Source organism: Saccostrea echinata, unplaced genomic scaffold, assembly GCF_033153115.1.
Source record: "Saccostrea echinata isolate AGI-Se365-2 ecotype Australia unplaced genomic scaffold, CSIRO_AGI_Sech_v1 ptg000027l, whole genome shotgun sequence".
In the NCBI taxonomy this organism is placed as follows: Eukaryota; Metazoa; Mollusca; class Bivalvia; order Ostreida; family Ostreidae; genus Saccostrea; species Saccostrea echinata.
In genome coordinates, this window is record NW_026889776.1 from 14635019 (window position 1) to 14660719 (window position 25701).

General features: G+C 34.3%; 1 protein-coding gene across 1 annotated transcript; it reads right to left on the reverse strand.

The window, feature by feature from the left end:
- Window positions 1-2472: 2472 nt before the first annotated feature.
- On the reverse strand, window positions 2473-3953 carry LOC133193282 (putative nuclease HARBI1). The gene is made up of 2 exons (XM_061329239.1): window positions 3352-3953; window positions 2473-2666 (listed from the first exon to the last, which is right to left on the reverse strand). Exons 1-2 carry the CDS (start codon window positions 3893-3895, stop codon window positions 2473-2475), a joined length of 738 nt encoding a protein of 245 aa, XP_061185223.1. The 5' UTR covers window positions 3896-3953.
- Window positions 3954-25701: the final 21748 nt, after the last annotated feature.

Here is a 25701-nt window from a genome sequence, read left to right on the forward strand (position 1 = left end):
AATATATATTTTCTTTAAATTTAAAATCAAATCATAGGCATAAATTAAATATAGAATAAGTAAAACAAATAACAAATAGATAATAAATAAATAAATAGGTCCCTGCTTGAATATACTCATGTACATGTATAGATCAGGATTTAATTGATTTTTTCCCCCATTAGATCTTGCTGGTAATAATACAGTTGAAAATAAAGGTAAATTTAATTCTAACTTGTATGCATAATAGAATAGCATTTTTTTTACACAAACATTAGATACTGTACTTATATATTTTATAAATCCATGCACCATGAATTGTAGTAAATGTTAACCAAGAAGAAGAGAAGGCATGTGCAGGTGATCACTTTATAAAAGAGGCAGCAAAGGACGGAAAAGGTAAGCTGAAAATTAGTTATATACACTTATAACATTTACTTACTATAATATCAATAAAACAAAATGTATAAATTATGCAGATATTTCTTCTGCCTGTACCTGTTATCTAGCTATATCAGATATGGAATTCGAAACATTTCAGAAACTGATAGTCTTGCCACAACTGTGATTGAGCTTCCACACAACTCCACGGGTAATAAAATATTCCATACACAAAACAAACAACCATACACTCAATGAAAATTTTATTGCAATTTTGAAATCTTTTTTGAACAGTGTAGTATAATTTTGCGTTTTCCTAGGGTCAACTGTGACTTATGATGTGACTGTATCAAAGTCAGGAACAAAGGTCAAAAGGGCAGATGAAGTCAAAGGCTTGAATGTAGTTGGCATTTCTTCTAAAAATCCATGAAAAAAATGTGGATCATATTCATTTAGAAATTATATTTAACAGATTACTCAATTTTTTAATGATCTTGTTATTTTCTTAATATTTTAAAGAGAAATGCAGGAAAAGAAAACACACAGATGATGTTGCTGATCTCCAAGTTCAAGTATTACAGAAGGATCTGATCAGAATCAAGGAGCAGACTGAATTAATCAAGTTAAAAAAAGGAGAAGACAGCACTTGAAATACAAAAATTAAAGATGAAACTTTCTACTTTGTGTAATCAGAATGAAGTATAGTAACAAATACAGTGGTATTAAAAATAAGTGTCAGTAATAAATTGTCTGACGTTTTCATTTCTAGGTGGGACAGGAACTACTGGATCATTCACTCTGCCTTGTTCGCCATTGTCATCTCCTTCAAACATAGCTTCTTTCCTCTCAAATGCAATATTATGCAAAACAGCGCACGCCACGACAATTTTTGCAACTCGATCCGGTTGACACTAAAATGTACATAAGTTTTTTATCTATACTTAAAAACTATTAAAATGTTACGTAATGTGGATATACCTTGGAATATTTCAAATATGATATCTATATTACCATAAAGATTTTATTATACTTTGGAAATATTTGATTTTTTTTTCATATGTGAAATGACGTTGCAGGAAAAAAATCACTTGTCAGAATTCTTTCCCTTTCTAACCAAATATTTCTATTTTGCATTATTTGAGCAGTTTAAGTTTACAGTGTATGGTTGCATATAGAAATTGTAGATACCCTTATTTCACCATGCAAAACCATGAAGCGCCTTTTCCACCAACCAAAGGATCGCTCAATAATTCCTCTTGTACGTGTGTGCGATTCATTGTATCTCATCTGAGCCCTTGAAATAAATCAATAAATAAATACCACAGGTACTTCCAGACAGGGGCATAATTCAATGACACCCCTTCTACTAATTAAAATATTTTATTTTAATTTTTTTTTTTAATTTTAATCTCTGACCACTTCAGCTTCATGTTTCTGATTGAAAGTTACATTAAAATTATGGGAATACAATTTGTATTAACACTTGTTACCCCTTTTACCCCTTGTCACAGACGCATGATTATGTCCCCAAGTATTTGTGATATATGTGCATCTATGTACTTGTAATACATAATTATACTCTGCATAGGCGTCGGAACCGGGGGGCTGGGGGGGGGCTTAGCCCCCCCCCCCACTTTTTTTTTCAAAGATAGACAAAATATAGACATTGAAAACTGGGGCTTACCCTTTTCCGTTGGTTTAGCCCCCTCCCCCCCCCCACTTTCAATTAGCCACCCCACTTTCAATTTGCTTCCGACGCCTATGCTCTGTGCATACCAGTCACATATACATGTACCATTTTCAGTGATATATACCATACTATAATTATGTATAACCTATTTGTTTATATATATCATTGTGAAAACTACACAAGCCCTATCAAGGTTCATTGACATTCTGATAAGAGAGATGACTCTCATTTGGATTAATGACTAAAACTAAAGCTATAAGGCAATTTCTATCGGTTTTATTCTGCATGGTACACTATAATTCTTTGCATTGAAATTATAAATTATAGATTTACTTTGGAAAAAAAACTATCATTTATGAGAGTGACTGGAAGGATGACAAACATTAAGTGAAGATATTTTAATATGATTGTGTCACAAAATCTTACTCGGAATTTGGACGCAAATATGGAATCAAAAGGTATCTTGTGCAAGCATAACCACCGTCTCCAAGTAAAACTCCATCCCTGTCAATACCTCTGTGGTAAGTTTCCAAAAAGGCCCCAACATCAGATTCACGAAAAATGAAGGAATCATGATTCGAGCCTGGCCATTTAGCCACTACATTGATGAAACGTCCTAAGTAACCGAAATATAATACATCGTTTGAAGGAAATAAATGCATGATTGTCAGCAACTTTGCACCAATTTCAAAGTGTGTATGTTCTGACTTTGGATAAAAAAAATTCCTGACAGGCTAACACCGGATCTTATGAAATTATATCTTTTATGACCTTAAAAAAAACTGAAGGGGGGGGGTGCCCCATTAATTTTGCCGATATATATTTAGTATACTAAAGAAAACACATAGCTACTTCATACTCCTTGAGGCCCCTCAATAAAAACGTCTGATGCCCCCCTTTTTTTGCTTGTCAACGAATTTTTGCATGGTAGTGCCGAACCCCACCCCACACAACTGAAAATGTTAGGTCCCCCCCCCTTAATTGCTTTTTAAGGATCTGTCAATTTTGAAATTCAAGAGTAGAGAGCAAGAATAAACCAAAAGAAAGTGGAAGAGGGGGGCAAAAGGAGGAAGACCTACAATACAGCATATGTTAACATGTACTATATACAATTATATTTTACATACAAATATATCGAAAAAGGGGAATGCACCCCCACCCCCTTTCCCACGTTTGTTGCCATTTACCTGCATCTCCATCTGAATACAAGCATTTCCTTAAATAAAATAATGTCTACAGTCAGCTAGTATACAATTAATTATGATGTTACTAGTATATTCAAGTGCAGAAAGCAAACTTGCCTTGATGATCACAGATTCCCTGTACATTAAGAGAATTATATCCTTCTCTATTTACGTATACATTCTCATGCAATGATGGTCCAATAATCCTTACATGTGTGCCATCCACCGCACCAATGACTCCAGGAAATTTTGCTATGCTGTAGAAACCCCTTTTGATATTGTTAATTTCATCAGCAGAAGTGGGCCACATGATATAATCCTCTGCAATGTCAACGAGAGCCTGAGATACATCTCGAACACTCCTACAGACGCTGGAGACATGGAATCCCATCGTATCTCCTATAGTTTTCATGTTGTCACCCGTTGCATAATATCGCAAAGCCATTTCTACTTGCCTTATCGCTACAAGGGACTGTGATCTCATAGTTGGGCGACATAACTTGGGTTTTAATAAATTTGCTAAATATTGAACTGTTTCTTGAGAAAACCTGTATCTTTGTTGATACTCATCAGCATCAAATTCAAAATGAAAATGTCTATAAACTCTTTGTTTCCTTTGTCGTCTGCCGAAATTCACATCAAACAACAACCTAGCAGCCATGTTTATCCACTGGATAAGAGACTTAACCTTCCTCTGTGGAATGGCTAACTTTGGCCAATATTTAACCACTGGATAGCGAAATTAACCAGTGGATAAATTTTGAGCAACAGAATTTAACCAGTGGTTAAAAGTTAACCGCTGGATAAGAGATTTAACCAGCGGTTAGCGCTAACCAAGGTTTTGAGCAACCCAGTCCTGGTTTTTTTTTTTCAGTGTTTAATCTTATAACTTACCGACTGGTTAAGAACTTATGATTGTACCTTTATTTACTATTCCAGAATTTTTTTGCATGACTTTGTAGACTGGGCCACACGTGGTCATAAGGCCGACCACTCATTATCTGTCTCAAAGTGTTGTTGTGTTTAATATACGATGGTTTCAAAATTCTCCCCCTCTTTGACCCGCCGGAATGACTTGAAGAAGCTAACAGCGTATTCAAATTCTTCAGGTAATCTTTTCTGAGACACTTTAACAACCTTGGACGTATTTCTTCGTTCCATTTTCTGAGGTTGAATACAATCCCAAGTCTAACTCATTTTTTTCTGTAATTAAAAATAAATCTGATTTATACTTGGAGTGATTTCCCCATAATCTTGAGAAATTGTTCTATGACATAATTATTTTCCCCTAATACATTCTCACTAGACACATTTTGTTTCTGTGACTTCCTAGGTTTTACCCACAGGCACTTGTTTCGGTAATATATTTTTAACCCATAGTATAATAATAACACAAGGTATCTAACTCCGAATTACACTGAGTACCCCCCTCCCCCAGAATCGCACTCATTTACACTTTCAGAGGAAATACACTTACAAACTGTTTATACCTATGTTTTCTACGATAATTTATCTACACAACCATATATGGCATGCTTGTCTTTATTTTCTTTAGTCTCCGTAAACAGCGTCAAAACTCTGCTCGTCGAGTGGAAAAGTTGAATTCAACCATGAAATTGTATGTGCTAATCCCGCACAGAGATTTTGATTGGCTAAAATCTGTTTCTAAAATTACATCGGATAAACATCGTAATATTTTCAGGGAAAATCAGACGTAAACGAGTTCTATTTACTCATGCAATATTTAAACACTGGAATTGAATTTTTAAACACACTCATTTTTAATTTCTGTTCTCTGTGCGGGATTAGCACATACCATTTCATGGTTGAATTCGACTTTTCCACACGGCGAGCAGAGTCTGACGCTGTTTACGGAGACTAAAGAAAATAAAGACAAGCATGCCATATATGGTTGTGTAGATAAATTATCATAGAAAACATAGGTATAAACAATTTGTAAGTGTATTTCCTCTGAAAGTGTAATTGAGTGCGATTCTGGGGGAGGGGGGGGGGGTACTCCGTGTAACTCGGAGTTAGATACCTTGTGTTATTATTATACTATGGGTTAAAAATTTATTACCGAAACAAGTGCCTGTGGTTTTACGTTAGGTTTATAACTAAGATCTATACTTTGCGAACACTTTTTATTCTGTACTTATACCCGTTTTCTGGGCATTACAGGTGGTTTCATACAATTATTACAGAAGCCTCTATTTAACTTGTCGTTATGACATTTAAGATTTAAACCGTCAACTTCCATTTCTTGTTCTTCAATTAACTGCTCAGGCGAATCACTCATAGTAGGATCTATATCTAACCTATAATCTTCATTTCCAGAATTAGAGTATTGATAATTGTTATCAATAGTAGAATCAGATTCACATTCCATTTGCGTAATTTTAACGCGCAAATTTGCGTTAGATGCTATTAGATGGTTATTATTTACCTTGTTTTAATTTCCATTATTGTTTCGCAATCGTTTAAAGCACAAGCACGGATTCTCCTCCTTAACTCTTGTAACCGAATATCGTCCTCATCAGAGGAATTTTCGCGTTCGACTCGTTTTCGATTTATCAGTCTTTGTAAGGCTGGCTGCTCTACTTCCTGTTCAATTTTCGCTATCAGACTCATGTACTGGGGGTACTACATAAGGCGCGTTCTCCGGAATTTTGTGAAATTTCCCACTCATTAATTCGGGCATGATGAAGGTGCCTTGCGTGAGCTTTAGTGGTGGTATTATTTAACTGATTTTTAACAACAAATCTAACGGGACCTGCTTGATCAACAATGCGGTAATAGGGTACCAATTTTTTATCTAGCTTACAAGTCCTACGATTAGTTTTGAAAGAAAGAGGGTCACCTATTTGAAAAGTTTCTTCTTTGCTTTCTTTATTGGCCTATGTTTCTGTTTATGTTTTGCCTCTTTCAAATTCCTGTAAACATTTACAAATGCCTTCGCAGTACAGTTAAGGCAACATTTTCTATAAAAAGGCACCAAAAACGAGACACTTAAAGTACAACCGTCTTATTTTTTTAGCATGAAACTCTATCTGAAATATCTTAATGGCTTTATGAAGAGTTTGTCCATCGCTTTTTACATCGGTATTTTTTGTCATCATGTGACCCTCTACAGTCACGTGAGCTCCGATTTTAGGTCAATGTTTCATTGTGTCCCTTGCTATCTATTCTATCAAAAAACTAATGCTCATTCAGTCAGATTTCTGAGATATTTAACTTATTCATTGAAAACAAACACCAGTATTCAAAAATAGGGTATTTTTCATCATTTAATCGGAAATTTTAAATTGCCTAATGAATTACAAAGAAATGAGCATCACTTTTTAAAAACTATACAGTAAAATAAAGAATTTAAAATAAAAACCTACCTCTTGGTTTGTCGCCTTGCCCTTGCACTTTTTGATTAAAAATTGAAATCTTAACACATTCATTCTAAATATAGTTTTCAAACGCATCATTGACCCGGCATGGGAGATAACTCTGTGGTACTTAATAGAGTTTGTGTACCTCGCAAATTTTAAACAAATAATACCTACGGACTGTGCTGGGCTTTATTTCACTAAATCAAAACGGTATGCATAAAAAAAATCCTCGACTTTACTTTGTTTTGTATATCTTCGTTCTTTTATACGCTACACAAGACGTATTTGACACCTACCGCATTTCCTCCGTTCGTCAACAATAGGTCTAAAATTTGCCGCAACATCAATCATGTAAATCAATTTGAAAATGCCCATGGTTAAAAATATTGAAAGCTTCAGTCATCTGTAATAAACAACAGACAGCCCCTATCAATGATGAAATATTTATGCTCCTCCAGTAGACACACAGAAAAAATATCTCCAAGAGAACTTTTTTTTTAAATACATAAGTGATTCTTTTAGTTATCAAACCTTCAACTGTTTAGGGATTCTAGACTACGTTAAAAGTTTTAAGAACAGTAGGAAGGGATTGGGGTGCTTACTCCTGTATTAAATAACCTGTTTTCCTTTCTAGAGATGTAACCCCCCCTCCCCATCACCATTTTGCCTCTGACTCCTTTTTATACCATATACCTTACGTACATGTTACAAATAAATTATTAAACAGTGCTTACATCAGGTTTTACTTATTTGGGTATTGTAGCACACAAATCACACTGCGGGGGAGGGGGGGGGGGGCTTTAGTCTCATTTTTTTGAGTTATCAATCCATGCGCAAACAAGATAATCATAGTAAAAACTTTGTAACCAAGAAACAGATACTCTGTTAAAGAACAGGTGAACACATTATACATGCTGAAATTTAGATCTTGTTGATGCCCCAAAACACAGACAGGCGCGTAGCCAGAATGGAAGTAAAATTAATTGTACACAGAGAACGGCTGGCGTCCGCTTTGAGGCCCCCAGTGGGTCGAAGGAGAAGCCCTGATGAGGGCCCAGGGGCGAAGTCCCTGGAAGCTCATGAGTTTTACCAAATATTTCTTTCAAAATCATGCCATTTCGATTTTCTTTAGAACGTACAAGACATAGTAATATTGGTTTTAACACAAAGTTAAATACTTCCATGCAAATTTATTGTACATGTAGAGGCCGAATATTTTTTTAAAATGATATATTGGTATCATCTACTCTTTTTTAACTTTCAGCAACAAATATAATTAATTTCAATTCTTAACAAAAATAATGTTATATATCAAATCATATACTAGTGGATCACAGCATTCAACGGTTGATATTTTCTCAAAGATCTTTAAAAATTATCAATGTGTTGTAGAATTACAAATTAATGAATGTTTTATTTGGTTTTGGCAATGATTTAATAAAACATTATAATTTTGTTATAAAGACTTGGTAATATAAAATTTGAATTTGAATCGAAACAGTATGAGATAAAATAATTTGAAACACAAATATTTGCTGGATGGTATTGATATTTTTTCTCTTCTAATAAATCCCCCCCCCCCTTTTTTTTAAATTTGAAAACGATGTGTACGCACCTGCGCATAGGCAGCTACGGGCCTGTCAGAATACATGCAAGTAAAGATATTCAAGTCTTAACAGCCTTCAAACTTTCACACCATTGTACTGTTAAAAATTCAAAGTATTATTTATCTACAAAATTTATTTAATTTCAAAGGCAGGCTGTGAAGGGATTTCTGAGCAGGTGCAAAATATTTCAAACAGTCCACAGTTCAAACAGTTCTTCTGGATGAAATCAATTCTGAAAACAAAATGAAATGCCATTATGGAAAGTTCATTGGTGTTTTGAAAAAGTGATACTCAAAACAATGCATTGAATAACATGGAAAACATATACATGTATATATTTGTAACTCTACTGTTTTTATTATCAAAACATTTCAATAATCTTGATATGAATGGTTTATACCTAATATGGAGCATACCTTTTTATTTTAATGGTGCAAACACTTGCTGCCTGTTCAAATTGTTTGGGAGTAGCTACAACACAATATATATGTAATGAATGAAATACATAATGATTACTATTGTATGATGAAATAACATTGCATTGTGCAAAACAAACTACATGTATGCTATACTATATTTTCTGAAATTCATAAAATAAATGAAAACAAACTTTTGATAAGAAACTTTTCTGGGAAATTGAAACCTATGACATTTGCAAAACTAGAATTCATTGGTAGCTAAAAGTAAAAAAAAATCAATATACTAAAGATAACATTTAAGCCTTTCACCTATACAAAAATAAAAAAAAAATTAACACTGGCATACTATAAAATTAATGTGATATGCTCTAGAAGTGATCATACCCAGTGGAGAAATTGATGCATCTATTTTGGTAGTTCTGTTTGATGTAAATGCCAGTTTTAACCAGTTCTGTGACAGCTACAATGATAAAAGAATTATACATATAAACAGTTTATAAATACATGTATATATATATACAAATAAGACTGACTTAATGTACATGTAGTCAGACAAATGAAAATTCAAATATTTTATCTTCATTAATGTAGAAATTCTACAAATTTACAACCTAGTGATACAGATAGATAAAAGTTGTAAATTAAAATTCATAGGGTCTTATACTCTTGTATGTACAGTGCACATGTATTGTACACTGTGCACTTTGACTTCACAAATACATGTAAATTGTAAGTGTGACTGCATCTAAATTATAATTTGATATCATGACATGCTGTGCTTATATTATGTAAGACGTTTGTACATGTATGCCAAAGGACAACATCATTGCATGTTTAAAAGTGTGCAACTTTAATACTGTTTGTGTGCGTGTGTGTGTGTGTGGGGGGGGGGGGGGATACACACAAGGCACTGCATTACAGTTTGTTACGGACTGTGATAATACATCTTATTTTACATGTTCACGGTTATTTTACATCGATGTACAGAATAGTATGTGTACATGTTGATACCTATGCGCATACACAATTTAATGAACAGAAAGGACCTAGAGAGACCCTGTACATGTAGTGTGGATCGTCTCAGTTTTCCATGATTTTCCGAAATAACGCCATCTTCTCATCAAAAAGATAAATAACGCCTAACGTTAGGTCTCTTATTTTATCCCTATTCTCCTTAAAGATTGCCTGACTGTTGCATTTATCCACTGCATATCTCAGCTGCCGTCGCCACGTTTTTAGATGTAAACAACATTCCGTGTCACCGAGTGCACGCACTTGGCTGAAGCCGAATGCAGCCAAACGACACAATAAAAAGATAATTATTTCGAAGACGTGTTGCTACTATATAAGAGAAAATCACTAATGTTTATTTAAACATGAAAATACAGACATTCATTACAAATTCTCGCAATCATCATTAAATAGCTTTTTTGAGCTCTATTTCCTTATATAGATCTATCTGGGCGGAGCAACTGTCATGACGTCAAACCTCATTATGACCTCATTACCATATTATCTTCATGTGTAGCCTTAACTGTACTGCGTTATGTTGTTGCTGACTTGCAATTGCAATTTTGTGTTGATCCTCCCCCAAATGCCTCCTTCTGGGTTTCAATATAGAACATGTATTTAATGATAAAACTACATCTCTGTTATACAAAAGATAAATAGGCGAGTATTTAGTTGATCATTGGAGTAGAGCCTAATGGCAGCTAGTGTTTGGTTAAGATAAATATACCAAATTTGTGTGTCTTTGTTTAACCTTTTTAGCCATTACACCATGCAGATTTCAATGAAACCTTTCTACCTTCCCGTTACCCTGTAGATTATTATAAGTAGTAGTAATATGATGAATATTCAATTCCTTAAGTGTTTCTGCTACCGCTATATTAACGTTTTCAGTACCGTTGCCTGTTAACAGCTGTAAATGACACCCATATCTTGGAAACATCGTGTCCAAAATTATATGTACTTATCTGAGACACTAAATGCTTCCGGCCACCTTGAGTAAATATCAATCAATGAAACGATGTACTTGTTTCCAGACAAAGTAGTTTCGTATGGACCTGATAAATCAAGTGCAATTTTTGCAAAAGGATAAGGTGGAATTTGAGTCTCATGCATTGGAGGTTGACTTTTTCTAGCACTCTAGTCTGACAAATAACACATTGTTCTATATAATTTTTTATATAGATTGGAAATCTACGCACATTCTTTGCGTTCCGTCTTTCTTTCCAACTACTACTAAAAGGAAAGACCACGGCAATTGAGATCTTTATCTCGCTTTTGTAAACAATTTAAACGAACAGCGCTCTCGGGCTTCTATTGATGCGCGCGGTTAGACTGATTTATGATCATTATTGGCACCTTAAGCGTATTTCTTATGACACCCACTGATTCTTTTCATATTAGACCGGGTTCCTTATTTAGACAGTCATGTAAATTTCTATCAACCCTCGATATTCTTTTTGAAAGGTGGAGTTTTATTTTCCGTAATATAAAACTACCGTTTGTGGTTTTAGTAAAATCTTGTTTATTCTCACCAAAGATGAGATACGTAGATCTTCTAATTTTACATTTGTTTTTCCAACTCTCAAACACCCTAAATCAAAATATATTCTGATCCCATTCGCTTTTAACCAATCTCGTCCTAAAATGACCACGACTGAGTCCCTCTGTAATATAAAATTGATGATTCATGCATAACCCATTCATAGAAAATGCTAAGTCTACTCTACCTACATGTATCACTGAAAGTGATTCACCATTTGAAGCCTGTAAATAAGGTTTTTCTTTTTTTTTATTTAGAGCTGGTTTGAAAAATAGATTATTATTCATTTTTTTCTAATAATTAGTGAAACTTCAGTCCCAGTGTCTACTAATGCCCTATATCTCATTTTCCCCAATTTCATAATACAAGAACTTGGATTTCCAGTTAATCAAATCATAAATACATTTTCCCTCTCCGTCGGCTTCAACATAAAGAGAGTGTCCTAGTTTTTCTGTTAGGTAGGGTTTCTTTTTGAGAAGTTATATGCGGGCCTGTGTCTAAACGACCTATCAAAACGACCAGAATATCACTGTGGACAACGTCTGCTAATATGGCCATAATTTTCACAATGCCAACACTGTAAATTGTATTCCCCCTTGTTTGATATTTTTAAAATTTCATTTACGCGTGACCTATTCCTTTGATTTCAAATATTCTTTTTGTCTGTAAATACTATTGCATAAAAGAATTTTGCTCTGTGACCTACGTTACCACAAATGTGACAGCGCTGATTGCGGAAGTGATCTACTTCCATTGGTTCCATTTCAAGAGATTGGACTTCTGGAAAATGTGGAGATTCAAATTAATTTAGAACGGACTTATTAGTCCCCTACCGGTGAAACCGGGCCCTCAGGGGGCATATAAAATTATTTCAATATGATCACAATTGACCATTTCTACCATGAATGTACAAATGGATGAGGTAAGACACTCGTGAAAATGCAAGTAATAATTAATAAAATATAATTGAAATTTGTAATGACCAATTCGATATGAAACAAGCAAACAAACAACCTACAACCCAACGAAGAAACAAAACAACTAAACCTTCAACACCAAAGTAGAACCTCCGAGAGATATTTCCTTCCAACATTTATGCTTGCAGTTTTTGCATCAATCCGGAAATCAAGGCTCTCACTCTCTCCATAATGTAAGTGCTTGGGGGCTTTAGGCATTGCTGCACGATACTCACATGCCTGGCTTGAGCCCAGATCAACAAAAATGGCTGACTAAGCTATTATTGGTACAAGAAGCAAGTTCAATTTCTCAAGCGGTAAAGGGTCACTGAGTAGTGCTTCGTATGGCAAACTTCGATGGGTATATTTCTCCGAGTTTCCTTCCCGCTTGTAACCACAAAAACGTGCATGACAATTACTCTGATCTCTGAACTGGTGAGGAATTAGTGCTTGGAGGTTCTCCCGCATCCCATCTACATCACCTTTGTTTTTGCCAAATGTGTACTTGATACACTTATGGAGATGCTAAATTACCTGATTACTTAGACTCACTACCTTATTGTTGCGTACGTCATAAAGAAGTTTGACAATGTTTAAATACAATGATTCCTGTCAATTTTATTTAACAGTCAAACCCATATCCTTTTGCAATCGCGCAACAGGAGTGTTATCACCATCACCCTCTATAATTTCCGTCTATAATTTCATTCTATTTAATTACAGTCGTACCTTGTTGGATCATGTCCTTGATGGCTTTCAGACCCGCCTCACTTTCCATTGCCCCCGCAGATCCTTTGTGGTTCCACACCCTGCGATGTTCTCTGACTTTTAGCCCTGGTCTATTTCTCATCCATCACTTGAATATTCCACATATACGATGCTTTGTAAAAGTCGTCAGAACCTTATTCTCCTTGCTCATCATGAAGGTAGGACCTGTTAAAAAATCTGGGTTAAATAAAGATACTTAGTAACAAACGTTCACAACTTTAACAAAACATATATGATTATTTTTATGAATTTGGAAGATGATATAATAATATAAGAAAAAATCAATGACATTTTTTTTTATCAGTTATTGATTTATTTAGCATATCCCCCAGATAGGTTCTTTTTGTAAATACCTGTTAAACTTTACAACCTGATCACCTGCAGGGAATACCAGACAGGGCATTGCCACCTGCTTCATCTTCTTTATCCAATGATGAGAACACTTTTTTTTGATCTAGAGACTTAGAGGTTTATTATGAAAACAATGCAAACACAATATTACTCTGCAGTGTGTTCACTTTATAATATTTTTGTTATAACATGTACTCCATTTCATTACCATAAATGTTGATGTTGTGTTCATGTTAGGTACCTCTGCAGAGATTGTGCAGCTAGCCTCTGTTTCTGGTGACTACATCATTAACCGATATCTACCAAGCTGTGCCATCACAACATCTGCAACAGCAGTAACAGGCTTTCATGTTGTAGGAGGAGAACTTTTTTTCCACAAAGGAAAGGTACAGAGTGTTGAAATAGAGACTTGCCTTAATGAATTTAAATTGTGGTTGAGTAAATATCATAGACCCGTCCTTGTGTGCCACAAAGGAAAGGCATTTGATTCTGTTATATTGATTAAGACATTATCAAATCACCCAGCGTATCATTGCCCATTGAGGGTTTTGTAGATACTCTACGTGTATTTAGAGAAGTTCTTCCAAAAGGGACACATACAGACTAGAATCACTGGTGCTAGGTACAATGTCTGTGTCATACAATGCACATTCAGCTGTTGAAGATGTCTAGATTTTACAAGCATTACTAAAGCATCATGACTTATTATCTGAAATATTGTTGAATCATAGTCTCAGTGTTGATTTTATTTCTTCATCAATTGAATATAAAGCAAAGACCACTGAATGTTTGAATTCTTTGCAGCCTTTGGTAACATGTCTTTCAAATTATATGATTAAAAAGATTGCACAGTCTGGTTTAGCATACAGTAATCCGAAACTTGCTTTTGACAGGGGAGAAGCAGAGGGCCTTGAAAATATTCTTTCAGAGAAGCCGTCAGATGAAAATGTTAGAGTTACAAAAAATAAATAAATTGTTTCCAAACTTATCACCCACTTCAGTACATAGAGCTTATCAATTACAAGTATAACTTCTGTATTTGATATAAAATCTGCAATATAATTAAAATTTGAGATTTCATGAAAGTAACCTGAATATTATGACTTTTTTTTCTCGCATGGCTTCAACTGTAAGTATTGATACTTTATTAATTTAAAGATGCTAAAGTGTTTTCTGTGAAACTCTAATGAAGTGTGTAAGTACTCTATTATTATATTTTAATCACTTTATTGATGCCATCTGCATGTTTTGAGTGTGTGTTTTTTGTCCCCCGCTTTCACTGAAAGTGGGAGATATTAATTGTCCCCCGCTTTCACTGTAGTGGGGGATATTAATTTGGGTCTAGCTGTCCATCCGTGTGTATTTCTGTCTGTCTGTAACACTTTCGATTCCGTGCGATATGACGAGAACCCTTTGAGCTTTCGCAATGAAATTTTGCATAGCAACTCCCTATGGCCTAAAGAATAACCCTATATATTTTGAGGTCAAAAAGTCAAAGGTCAAGGTAATAAATTCTGTCTGTTTTAAAACTTTCCTTTCCGCGCGATATCTCGCAAATTCTTTGAGCTTTTGCAATGAAATTTTACATAACAGCTCCCTATTGATTTTGAGGTCAAAAGGTCAAAGTTCAAGGTCGTAAATTTACAAATTCCGTCTGTGTGTAACACTTTCGTTTCCGGACGATATCTCAAGAAGCTTTTAACTTTTGCAATTAAATTTTATACCATAACTCCCTATGGCCTCTCTTACCCCTCTCAAAGTGTCCCGTCCCGTTTTCTTTTTATTTATTTATTGTATTAAAAGTCGCTTGGCACTATTTTCAACACAGGGGCGTGTGGAGAGTTATTTCGTATAATACAGGTTGTCGGCGGACTTTATATTCTAATTACATCTATTAGAACTGTTTAGTAAAAACTAAATTAGACAACATTTATTGTGTAAAATTTTGACAATATCAAACCTGAATATAAACATTACATGTGACTTAATATTTGCATTTAATTTACCGTATAATCAAGTGCCTCCGTGGTCTAGTGGTATATTGCTAGTTGTTTGTAATATTATTCTTATTTGTTGTTCACTAATAAAAGATAAGGAAAAAAATTATGTTGTTCGCCTAGCAAGCGAGAGGCCCGGGTTTAATCCCTGGACGATTCTCTTTTTTTTTTAATGTTTTTTTTTTTTATTTACTAAATGATGCTATTCAACATGTGAAATGAAAAAGTTATGATGTCTGGCGTGTACAAACTCATAAAATCATTATTACAGTGATAAATATTCTGTATATAGTATATTAAAAAGAATAAGCAATCAAAATTTTATATCCATATTGGCTTTTTTATAATTTGCTTCAATATACATGTATACATTTAATAATTCTACAAATACGGGGGGGGGGGGGGGCAATGCCCCCCCCTCCCGAACTGCGCATGCTCTTTTTTTTCGGGGCGGGGGACACATATTCTCTGAATTAGCTTGTTATTTATCATTTAGGCGCATAATTTTTTGTGACATTCTCTATTTTTGTTTTTGTATGTTTTCTTTCATTTTAGTTTTATAAGTTTATTTTGTTTTGTATACGTTTGTCTACCTGTTGTTTGTGCATCTTTCTTTTCCTCAATCTCTCAAACCCTTGCTACTGATGTTGTGTGTTTTACATGATGTTCACTGTGTATTGCTTTATATCATTATGTGTATTTTTTCCTCATTCTACTGCTTCATTTAAATACATGTATAATTGCTTCTTTTTGCACTAAAACCTGTAAGTATATTTTCTTATCCATTTGCTAAATATGTAGCACTGCATACTTTTTTTTATGTATATATCTACTAATAACTTCATCTTCTTGGGCAAAAAATATTTTTAGTTCATAAAAAATGATCTATATGTAAAATTTTCATATAAAAGTACCAGTTTATTTAGGCCCTACCATATTACGAAAGATCACTCTTCAACCCAGATCTTCTGAACCAACATTTTTGATGAAATTTTTTATACTTTACTTTATCAAAATTTCTTTCAATTTTTCATTTGCATGTCATTGATAATCATGGATAATTTCTATTTATAGATTTTGATACAGTTTTAACCACCGGTTTTCAGGAAATAGAACTTGAATGTTAAAAAATCACTTTTTTCAGAAATAATAACAAAATGTGTGATGAAAATAAAAATCATTTTTTATTTCAACTCTTGAATAATAAACTGGAATGTTTCAAGTGAAAGAAAACAAATTGAAAATTGAAAAAAATGAAATTTGTTTCAATAATACAAAAAACATTACAATAAAGGACAAATATCTGCATTCTTGGAATGTTGTTAATGGTTCTATACATTTGAGAGGTAATGATATCAAAAATATCACTAGGTGTGTTATTTTGCCATAAGTGCATGTAAAGTTAATGTAAAGGTTACCTATTCCAATTTTGACTTTTTTTCAGAAAAGCCAATTAAAGGTATTGTAAATATTAAATTTACATTATCTTTACTTGTTTTGTAAAGCCAAATTTTCATGCAGTGTACCATTAGCTGGACATCTAGTCAGACCACGTTATGCTGACCGCACCAGGGATAAGCTTTATGAACGCAAGGAATGTCAGACATACTACTATAATCGAGGAGCTAAGGAGCTGAAACCCTTATCAGAAGAAGATACCGTTCGTATTAGACCCACAGGAAATGAAAAGGGACGGAAAAAAGCATATGTTCAGAACACAGTGATATACGTTCGTACAAAGTGAGAACTGAGGATGGTCGTGTATACCGAAGCAATAGACGTCATCTCCGATTTAGTCGAGAGCCATTCCGTCCTGATCATGAAAATTCAGAGTCTGAACTGCTGACCGAACAATCACAGTGCAATGATAATCCAGTTCCTACAATAGTCAGCAATGAACCAACACCAGCTCCACCAACATCAGAATTACGCAATACACAAGATCCGTACCCGTTCAGCGTCCCAAGCAACCAGTATCATCAAGTCCAATGAAAACACTTAGTGGTCGTGTAGTTGTGAAACCAATGCGTTACCGTGATGTGTAGGGCAAAGGTAGATAGTGAAAGAGGTAATAATAACTCCTCGTCTACTTATTTTAAAGATTAGCTTAGACTTCATGTAAATAATCACTTGCCTTAGTTAAAACACACTGTTTGTAGTTTAGTTTGCAAAGGAAGACTGTGTTGAGGGCATAATAATCCCTAGTCTCCTTAACAGGGCAAATAGCCTTGTATTTGCTTATTTGCTAGTCAGTCTTGATTGTTTGTAAATCTTATTTCTCATTCTATGATGTAATATTGCATGTTGAATGTACACAATGTTTTGTTTCATAGTGATTTGATGACGGTTTCAAACATTCAAATGGACAATCATTCAAGCACAGTAAAGTTTCAGTATTAGCAGAAATTTGTAATCTTAACATTTTAAAGAAAGGGAGATGTGACAGTATTCTATATATATAATGACTACTCCCTATCATTATTATGCATGATACAATGACTGATCCCTTGTCACGTGTTCAATAAAAGTGGAAGCCATGCTTGTTACTTATGAATCTAAGAACTGATTTATGAACAATTACATCGTGAAACAGTTACAAACCGACGTCTCATAAGAAGTCAAAGAAAATGAAGCAATCGAAATTGTCACATCATGAAAAAACCGTGAAAACGTTGAAAGCTGCTCTTGAAATATTACTGTAGCCTTTCAGCATTTACATGTGGTGAGTTAAATCAGCTAAATTAATTGGTTAAAACTAGTGCTACAGTTAGTAGACGCTCACTTATTGTATCCAATCTCCCAAAGTTTTTTACCAAGATCATAATTAAGAAGTTATTTTCCTTCGCTCTACACACTGATAATATCAGTTATAATTCAAAAAAAATTAAAATATTAATAAACGCAATGTACAAAATTAATATAGGAATCAAAATTATAATTTGTCCCCAAACCGTAGAAAACATTGTCCAATGTTTCCACTTGATAAAAAAAAAACTAACACCATGAGTCAAAATGTCCAGAAATTTATCACTTTAAAATGTCCATAACACACAACACAGATGTCCAATAAGAATGTCCGATTTGTTTATTAAATAATGACGAAATGTCTCTTGAAAAACGGCAACATCCACTTGACCAAGATTTCTGTATTTCGGCGACATCTCATGGAATACGTTGAATTTCCCTCAAATTTGGTGACATCCTGTAACATCTACTGGATGATAAATGCCCCGTAAACTCGGTGACATCTACTGGATAATGATTAATGTCCCTTAAACTCGGTGATATCTATTGGATAACGATATCGGTGACATCCTAGATATGAATATTTTACGCTTTTTTTACCAATCCTGATCTATCTATTCATCTACCAGAACGTAGGTATTCTAGTTAATTTAGCTATATCATAGGGACTAACTCACCTCAATAGGTGCCAGACATGGTGAGAAACTATGGATAATAGGAGATGATCCTGATCACGAAGCGGACGCCCTTCCACTAGACTACCACGACCGGACAAAAGAGAATAAAATTGTTAAGTCTGAACAATTGAACAAGACGTACAACACAGTGGAGGAGACAACTCTTGCGATTTTAATTAAACCTTTAACTTGACGTTAAATTTGATGTTAACCATAAAGCGTCAAAATGACGAGCGATACGATCCCGATGTATTTAAGGGGAAAATGGGATTAGAGGCGTTGATTGTGGTGTCTTTATGAACACCAAATCCTATCCTTAATCATTTGCGCATTTTCTATAAACCCATCCCCATAAAATGGAAGAAAATATTGATTGATTGATTGATTGTATGTTGTTTAACGTCCCATTCGAGAATGTTTTGCACATATAAAGACGTCACCATATACCTGTGATGGGCTTCAAATTTAGACCTTTACTCAGCACTCAGGGCCATTGAGCAGTGAGGGTTCTTTAACGTGCCAACGCCTACCCTGACACGGGGCCTCGGTTTTCAAGGTCTCATCCGAAGGACCCGCAACTTTCACTTCAAAATGCCGAGCGCTTGGCGAAGGAACAGTTGCTACCTATTTTTTAATCGACTTAGGTAAGTCGCGGCCGTGATTCGAACACACGACCTTCCGATCACGGTGTGAGCGCTCTACCGACTGAGCTACCGTGACGGCCTGGAAGAAAAGAAAGATTATCCCTTAAATTTCTTACATTAAATTTCTTTAATTTAATTCCTTAAATTGTATTCGTGATATATCAAGGCATTTTTTATCTGAAAATTTTTATGCTACATTGCTTTTTTCACGTTTCAATTCGCTACATAACATTGAGATTACCGGTCTGTCTTTTAAAAATTAATATAATCCAAATAAATACACATGTACTGTCTTGTTTTTCTTTTCTATAAGAAAAAACATATCGATATCGTTTTTCAGAAGGTCACTGATCAAAGAAGAACAACTCTAAAAATATAGATGTAGGCTGCCCCCCCCCCCCTTTAGTTGAGTTATTCTTTCAGTTTTTCGAACAAAAATATTTTTAAAGAATACACCAGAATATACACCTGATACATTTACTGAGAGCTCTGATGAACACAAGAACTGAAAGCCATAATATATACAAAGCAAGTATCAAAAGTGAGAAAGAATTATTTTCTGAAATTAAATACAATCATTATGCATGCATCCCATTGAGGCAATTTTTCACTGTAAACAGTTTCAGTTAGCATTTCCTCGAATAAAAACAAAACAATTGATTACCATTGTAGATGATTATTCAGACACATTAATAATTTTATAATGGATGAAGAATTCACAGTTTGATATATTGAAGTTAATACGGGCGAATTTCAGTTTTATTTATTGAAGCAACAGAAGGATGCAATATCGGGGGAGGGGGAATCCCACCCTCTCGTTCGAATAATTAAGAAACTATATATTCCATTTACATTAAAGGAGAGTTGTACATACACCATTGTTGGTTCACTTTAAAAAAATATAATTCAGTGTACATCGAATTCATATAGAGGTGTGAAACTGATTTCTCGTACATGTGTTTATGGACTACAAACCAGACACGTTGACATAAAGTCCTTAGAAAATGAGTTTCACTAAATATGAAACAAAATACAATATAAAAAAAATATAAGTTGTCACTGTTTATTCTGCATACATGAATGAACGAATTAGTACTTCAGGAATTCAATTTACCAATTATATCTGCAGATGTAACCGATGTTTCATCAAGCTCGAATGGCCTGCGTTGCGAAGAAGAAAGAAGGGGGGGGGGTAAAATTTCAGAAGTTGCTTATTCATCTTCATTTAAATGCAAATGTTAAGTTTTAAGTTTGTGATAAAATATATTGTACAATTCGAAAACCAAAAGATATTTTCCAGCTTGGAATTTTTATGTGTATTTGTAGATTAATAGCATTGTTTTCGTCCAAGTCTGAAAGTCGCTGTGAGGAAGGTAACTTGCGGAGAGAGAGGGGCGGGGGTCCACTACAAATTCAAAACGTGTCGTTTAAAAAATTACAAAAAATTATCAAGATTATTATGACCACCAGTTACACGAAGAAAGTAATTTTTCCAAAATTAAACGATAGGTTTTTTCATAAAAAAAATATTTAATTTGAAAAACACGCGTTTTGACCATCGTTTTTCAGTTTAAATTGTTTTTCTCGATGTGTACCTTTACAAAAATACTCTGTGTGTTTAATAGTTAAACGAATGAGTCACTGAAATTTCACAGTTAGGGTAACCTGACATTTTTTAACCAGAAGTCTCTGATGAGGTAGCTCTACTGGTCTGTACGAAAACATGTAACAAAGAAAAAGTACACAGCTATGTTAAGGCTGTCCGAAAGGCTTAATATGCATTAGATATATACTATTTTATTCTAGCTATGTTTTGATTTCAATTTGTAATCTATGTATGCATGCACAGTTATATTGTAAAGAGAGTTAAATAAGGTATTATAAAAATTCATTTTTGTGATGTCACATGACTGTGTTGATCACGTGACGGACACTTATAAATTTTCTTCAATGTTGCACAAAAATCGCATCGGCACAAGTGAAACACAAAATTATTGTGAACGGCTTGTTACATAAATCAATTAAACGTATTCTTGGGGATATATAAAGTGCTGGGGGCAAGTCTGAATTTTATTTCGTAAGAAAATTTTTCACGAGAAATTCAAGTTACCCACATACAAGGGGTCATTTTCCACTCTTCATCACAATTTATACAAAATGGAATAAATTACATACAATCTCCCAGCAAAATTTAGTTAGAGGACATATTTCTCTAGTAGATTCACACAGAATATCTTCAATTAATCCTTATCATTCACTTGTGACAGTCTAATATATATATATTAGATTTATAAATTCTTACTCTGTCTAACGACGTGTAAGGGGGAGCATTTCACATTCTTTTTTTTTTGTAATTGTTTGACTGCAAATATTCACCATTATAACAGCCTTGAAACAACAATCCATACACATGATTTAAACATCAACGTAAAAAATTCTACATGTGATGTGAAAGGAATGTGAAAGTTATGACACTTTCCCCGTCATGTCTGCTCAATTTGCAGTGACTTGACGTCATATGCATTTATGACGTCATATCTAGGTAGTTCAGAGAAGTTACTACGGCTAGTACACTGTGACATTCTCCGGACAGCCTTATCCTAGCCGCGTAGCACTTGGATTTGAAACCTTGCAACATTCAGCTATAAAAAGAATTATGTATCTTAGTGTAGTCTACTTGTGTGCCAAGTTATATTGAAATCAGACCAAAACTGTAGGAGGAGTAAAGTTTTAAAGGAATTTCACAGAAATTTCTATTTCTAGTAGCCATGGCAAAACCGTTCATCAAAAACTGGTGCACTAAATTATGTATCATAATGTAGTCTACTTGTATGCCAAATCATATTGAAATCAGACCAAAACTGTGGGAGGAGTAGCATTTTTAAGGAATTTCACAGAAATTTCTATTTTTAGTAACCATGGCCACACTGTTTTATCGAAATCAAAAACGGATGCACTAAATTATGTATCTTAGTGTAGTCTACTTTGTGCCAAATCATATTGAAATCGGACCAAAACTGTAGGTGGAGTAGCATTTTAAAGGAATTTCACAGAAATTTATATTTTTAGTAACCATGGCAACGCCGTTCATCGAAATCAAAAACCCATGCACTTAATTATGTATCTTGTGTAGTCTACTTGTGTGCCAAGTTATACTGAAATCAGACCAAAACTGTAGGAGGAGTAGCGTTTTGAAAAATTGTTTACAGACAGACGGACGGACACCTAACTATCGCATAAGCTCTTCTGGTCTATGACCAGAAGAGCTAAAAATCAGGGATTTTATAGTTAGTCGGTTGAAAATTTCTTCTCCTCGTGAACATCCAAAGGGGAGTAACTTTTGGAAGTTCCCGTTCAAATACCAATCGAACGATTTTGTCCAAAATGTGCATATTCATAGTAGATATAGTCTTGTATAAAATATACAAAAATGGAGAAAATAAAAGGACAGGAAATTTTGGGGGGCGGGTGTGTTGTACATCTTTATCCTGCACACAAAAGGCTCGCCATGAGAGTACCACATGAGAATGGTAAGTAACGAAAGACTTAAGAAAGGAGGACATCTTCAAAATGGAAAATTGACATTTTCAAAATGGAAAACTGTAAAAGAAATTGCTAGAACCATAATAAAACTTATTTATAAGTTCATAAAAACGGCGTATCTGTTTACACTTTAAATGGCATAAAGGGGGCTATCAACTTGGGTTGACTTCTCTAAATCCTTATTTTGAGAAGGGGATCTCCATTGATAAAACAATGTTATATTTTCTAAAATAAAAAAAAAAATCAAGACTACTCTGAAAATACGTGAGGAGTTCAACGAAACCAAGATTACTTTTACGACAAGCAAGACAATGGTGGAAAAAAATCATGAAATACAACAAAACCAGCTAAGAGCACGTTTTGTTTGTTTGTATGTTGTTTAACGTCCATCTCGAGAATTTTTCACTCATATGGAGACGCCACCACTTGCCGGTGGAGAGCTGCAAATTTTGTCCTATACTCGGCACTTATGGCCATTGAGCAGTGGGGGATCTTTTTCATGCCAGCAACTACTGCGACACGGGACCTCGGTTTATACGGTCTCATCCGAAGGACCGGTCTGCACGTCCCACAGTGGGATTCAAACCTGTGACGTAAGGATCAACTCCCTACTCCGCGACTCTAGAGCAGACGCTCTAACCACTGCGCCAGCTACGAGCACGTAGTGCAGATGACAAGAAAAAAATAAAAGCTAGCCTATCGGAGATAGGATAAGGGGCAGATATACATCGATTTTTCTGTTATGATTCGTTAATTTCCTCTCTGTTATTCGTCTTCTATCTTACACATCAAATTAATTATAATTTTATTTAGATCCTTTTCTTATGAAGATGTTCTGGACAAACTGAGCGTGTAAAGATTATAGGCAAAAAAAAATAAATAAATAAACAGTAACCTTACTGCAGATGTACAAGATACGGCAAATCACATTCCAAATGATAATTGGGATTTTACGTAAAATGGTAACGTCGTTTTTAATCCCTTATTATAAGTAGTCCATGAGAAGAAAATTTTACTACACTACAGCACACCTACAGGAAACTACCCATCGTATTTTCAACGATGAATTGGCTACTATATGGAAATGAAACAGGAGTTCTGGGGAACAGGTTCGTTTTTTTTGTAGAAACCACATAAACCACAGGACAACTATCATCTAAAAAGTGAATTTGATAACTTTGAGGAAAAAAATAGTGTGACAGATTAGAAGGAAGTAATTGAAATAGAGTTTTGTCTCTTTATTACGGAGATTTTTTTTTATATTCTTATAAGGGACACAGTGAAAGTCTTCTATGGAATTTGTAAGAGTTTCTTTTAATTGAGGTGTCCTTATCAGAGCGTTCCGTATAACCAAGATTAGGAAAAAAAACAAAACAAATGAATGCCAATACAATGAAACGTGTCTAGAGGGTTTCTGAGTCGTTCAGAGCCCATTATCTTATTGATTGGTAGTGTCAAAATTTGAATGGCGCATTTTTTTTTACTTGGCATTCAAACATTCATTTATAAGTTAGTCGTTTTAAAATCCTCAATATAGACAACCGTGTGAAGATTTGATCAATACTTGACAGACCTCAGTGCTTTTGCAGAGACCATTTTCAACAAAAATTGAATAAATAATAAAATATAACTCGAACTTAAAAAACGTGGAGGTGAACAAAATACAGACACTTACGAAATATATACATTTATTTTTACTATTAGGTATTTTTTACATAAAAAAGCAAGCGAGGAATTTTTAACTTATAAAATTAGACTATAAAACATGATACTCTGAATGAGTCAGAATAAATTGTATGTTTGCATGGAAGGATATTAGATAATAATATTGATTGTATATTGCTTAACGCCACGTCAACAGTATTTCAGCCTTATTTTGGCAGAAAAGGTTTTTTTTTAGTGAATGATTATTGAAAATATTAAAACCCATTTCTATGTTGTCTGGGTATAAAAGAGAAATTATAAGCTTTGACCTCAGTGAATGCCAAACATTGTTCAAGTTAAAGCTTAAAGATTTTTGGATTGCTTCACAAAATAAAAGGTAAGTTTAATATAAAAAATTAAAAGAACAGTCTCCTATAATATTAAAAACTATAGAAAAATAAGTACATTAAATCATTTAACTTCTTTTGCAAGAAATATACTTGGTATGCTGATCTTGGTATCAAATATATTTGCAGGGTGTCCGAAGGTCATTTCAAAAATGTCTCAAAACACGAACAGACAGAAAGCCAGTACATACGAGGTATATATAAGAATAATAAGCTATTGTTTTGTTTGTTGTAAGTCCCTTTAGGATTTTTTCACTCATGATAGGATGCCACCAATTGCTCAATGGAAATTGCGAATTTAAACCTATACTGTGCCACGCGGGCGAATACAAATATGTGAAGAGGGTATTAAACATGGACCCCTGGAAATACCAGACGTGGGATCAGATGCCTAGGATTAGCACTGAATAGATTTAAACTTTTACTAAAATAGTAGAAACATTGTTGAAGGTTTCAGTTTTGGAGGAGTGACGAAGAGGTTTGTTATAACGAGGGGAGATAATTTTATTAAGGGTCAATTAACGTTCAAATACGCAGGGTAATCTGCTTAAATGTTTTGAGAAATCCTATCTCATGGAGTAAAACATCTTTAAACTCAAAATCACACGGTGGAAAACGATAAGAAGAAACAGAAGAATATCAACAGGTCTTTCCAGTGAAATACCTAATAATTAGGAATATGAAACTGTTTGTTGTTTAATGTCCCATTGGACAATTTTTCACTCATATAAAGACGTCACCGTACGCCGGTGGATAGCTTCAAATTTTGACCTAAAGA

Excerpts from the sequence above, each read along its gene's own strand:
- LOC133193282 (XM_061329239.1), bottom strand. The coding sequence starts at position 3,895 with ATGGCTGCTAGGTTGTTGTTTGATGTGAATTTCGGCAGACGACAAAGG. Across the intron at positions 2,667-3,351 it reads GGGAATCTGTGATCATCAAG|GACGTTTCATCAATGTAGTG; the intron begins GCAAGTTTGCTT and ends TCGGTTACTTAG.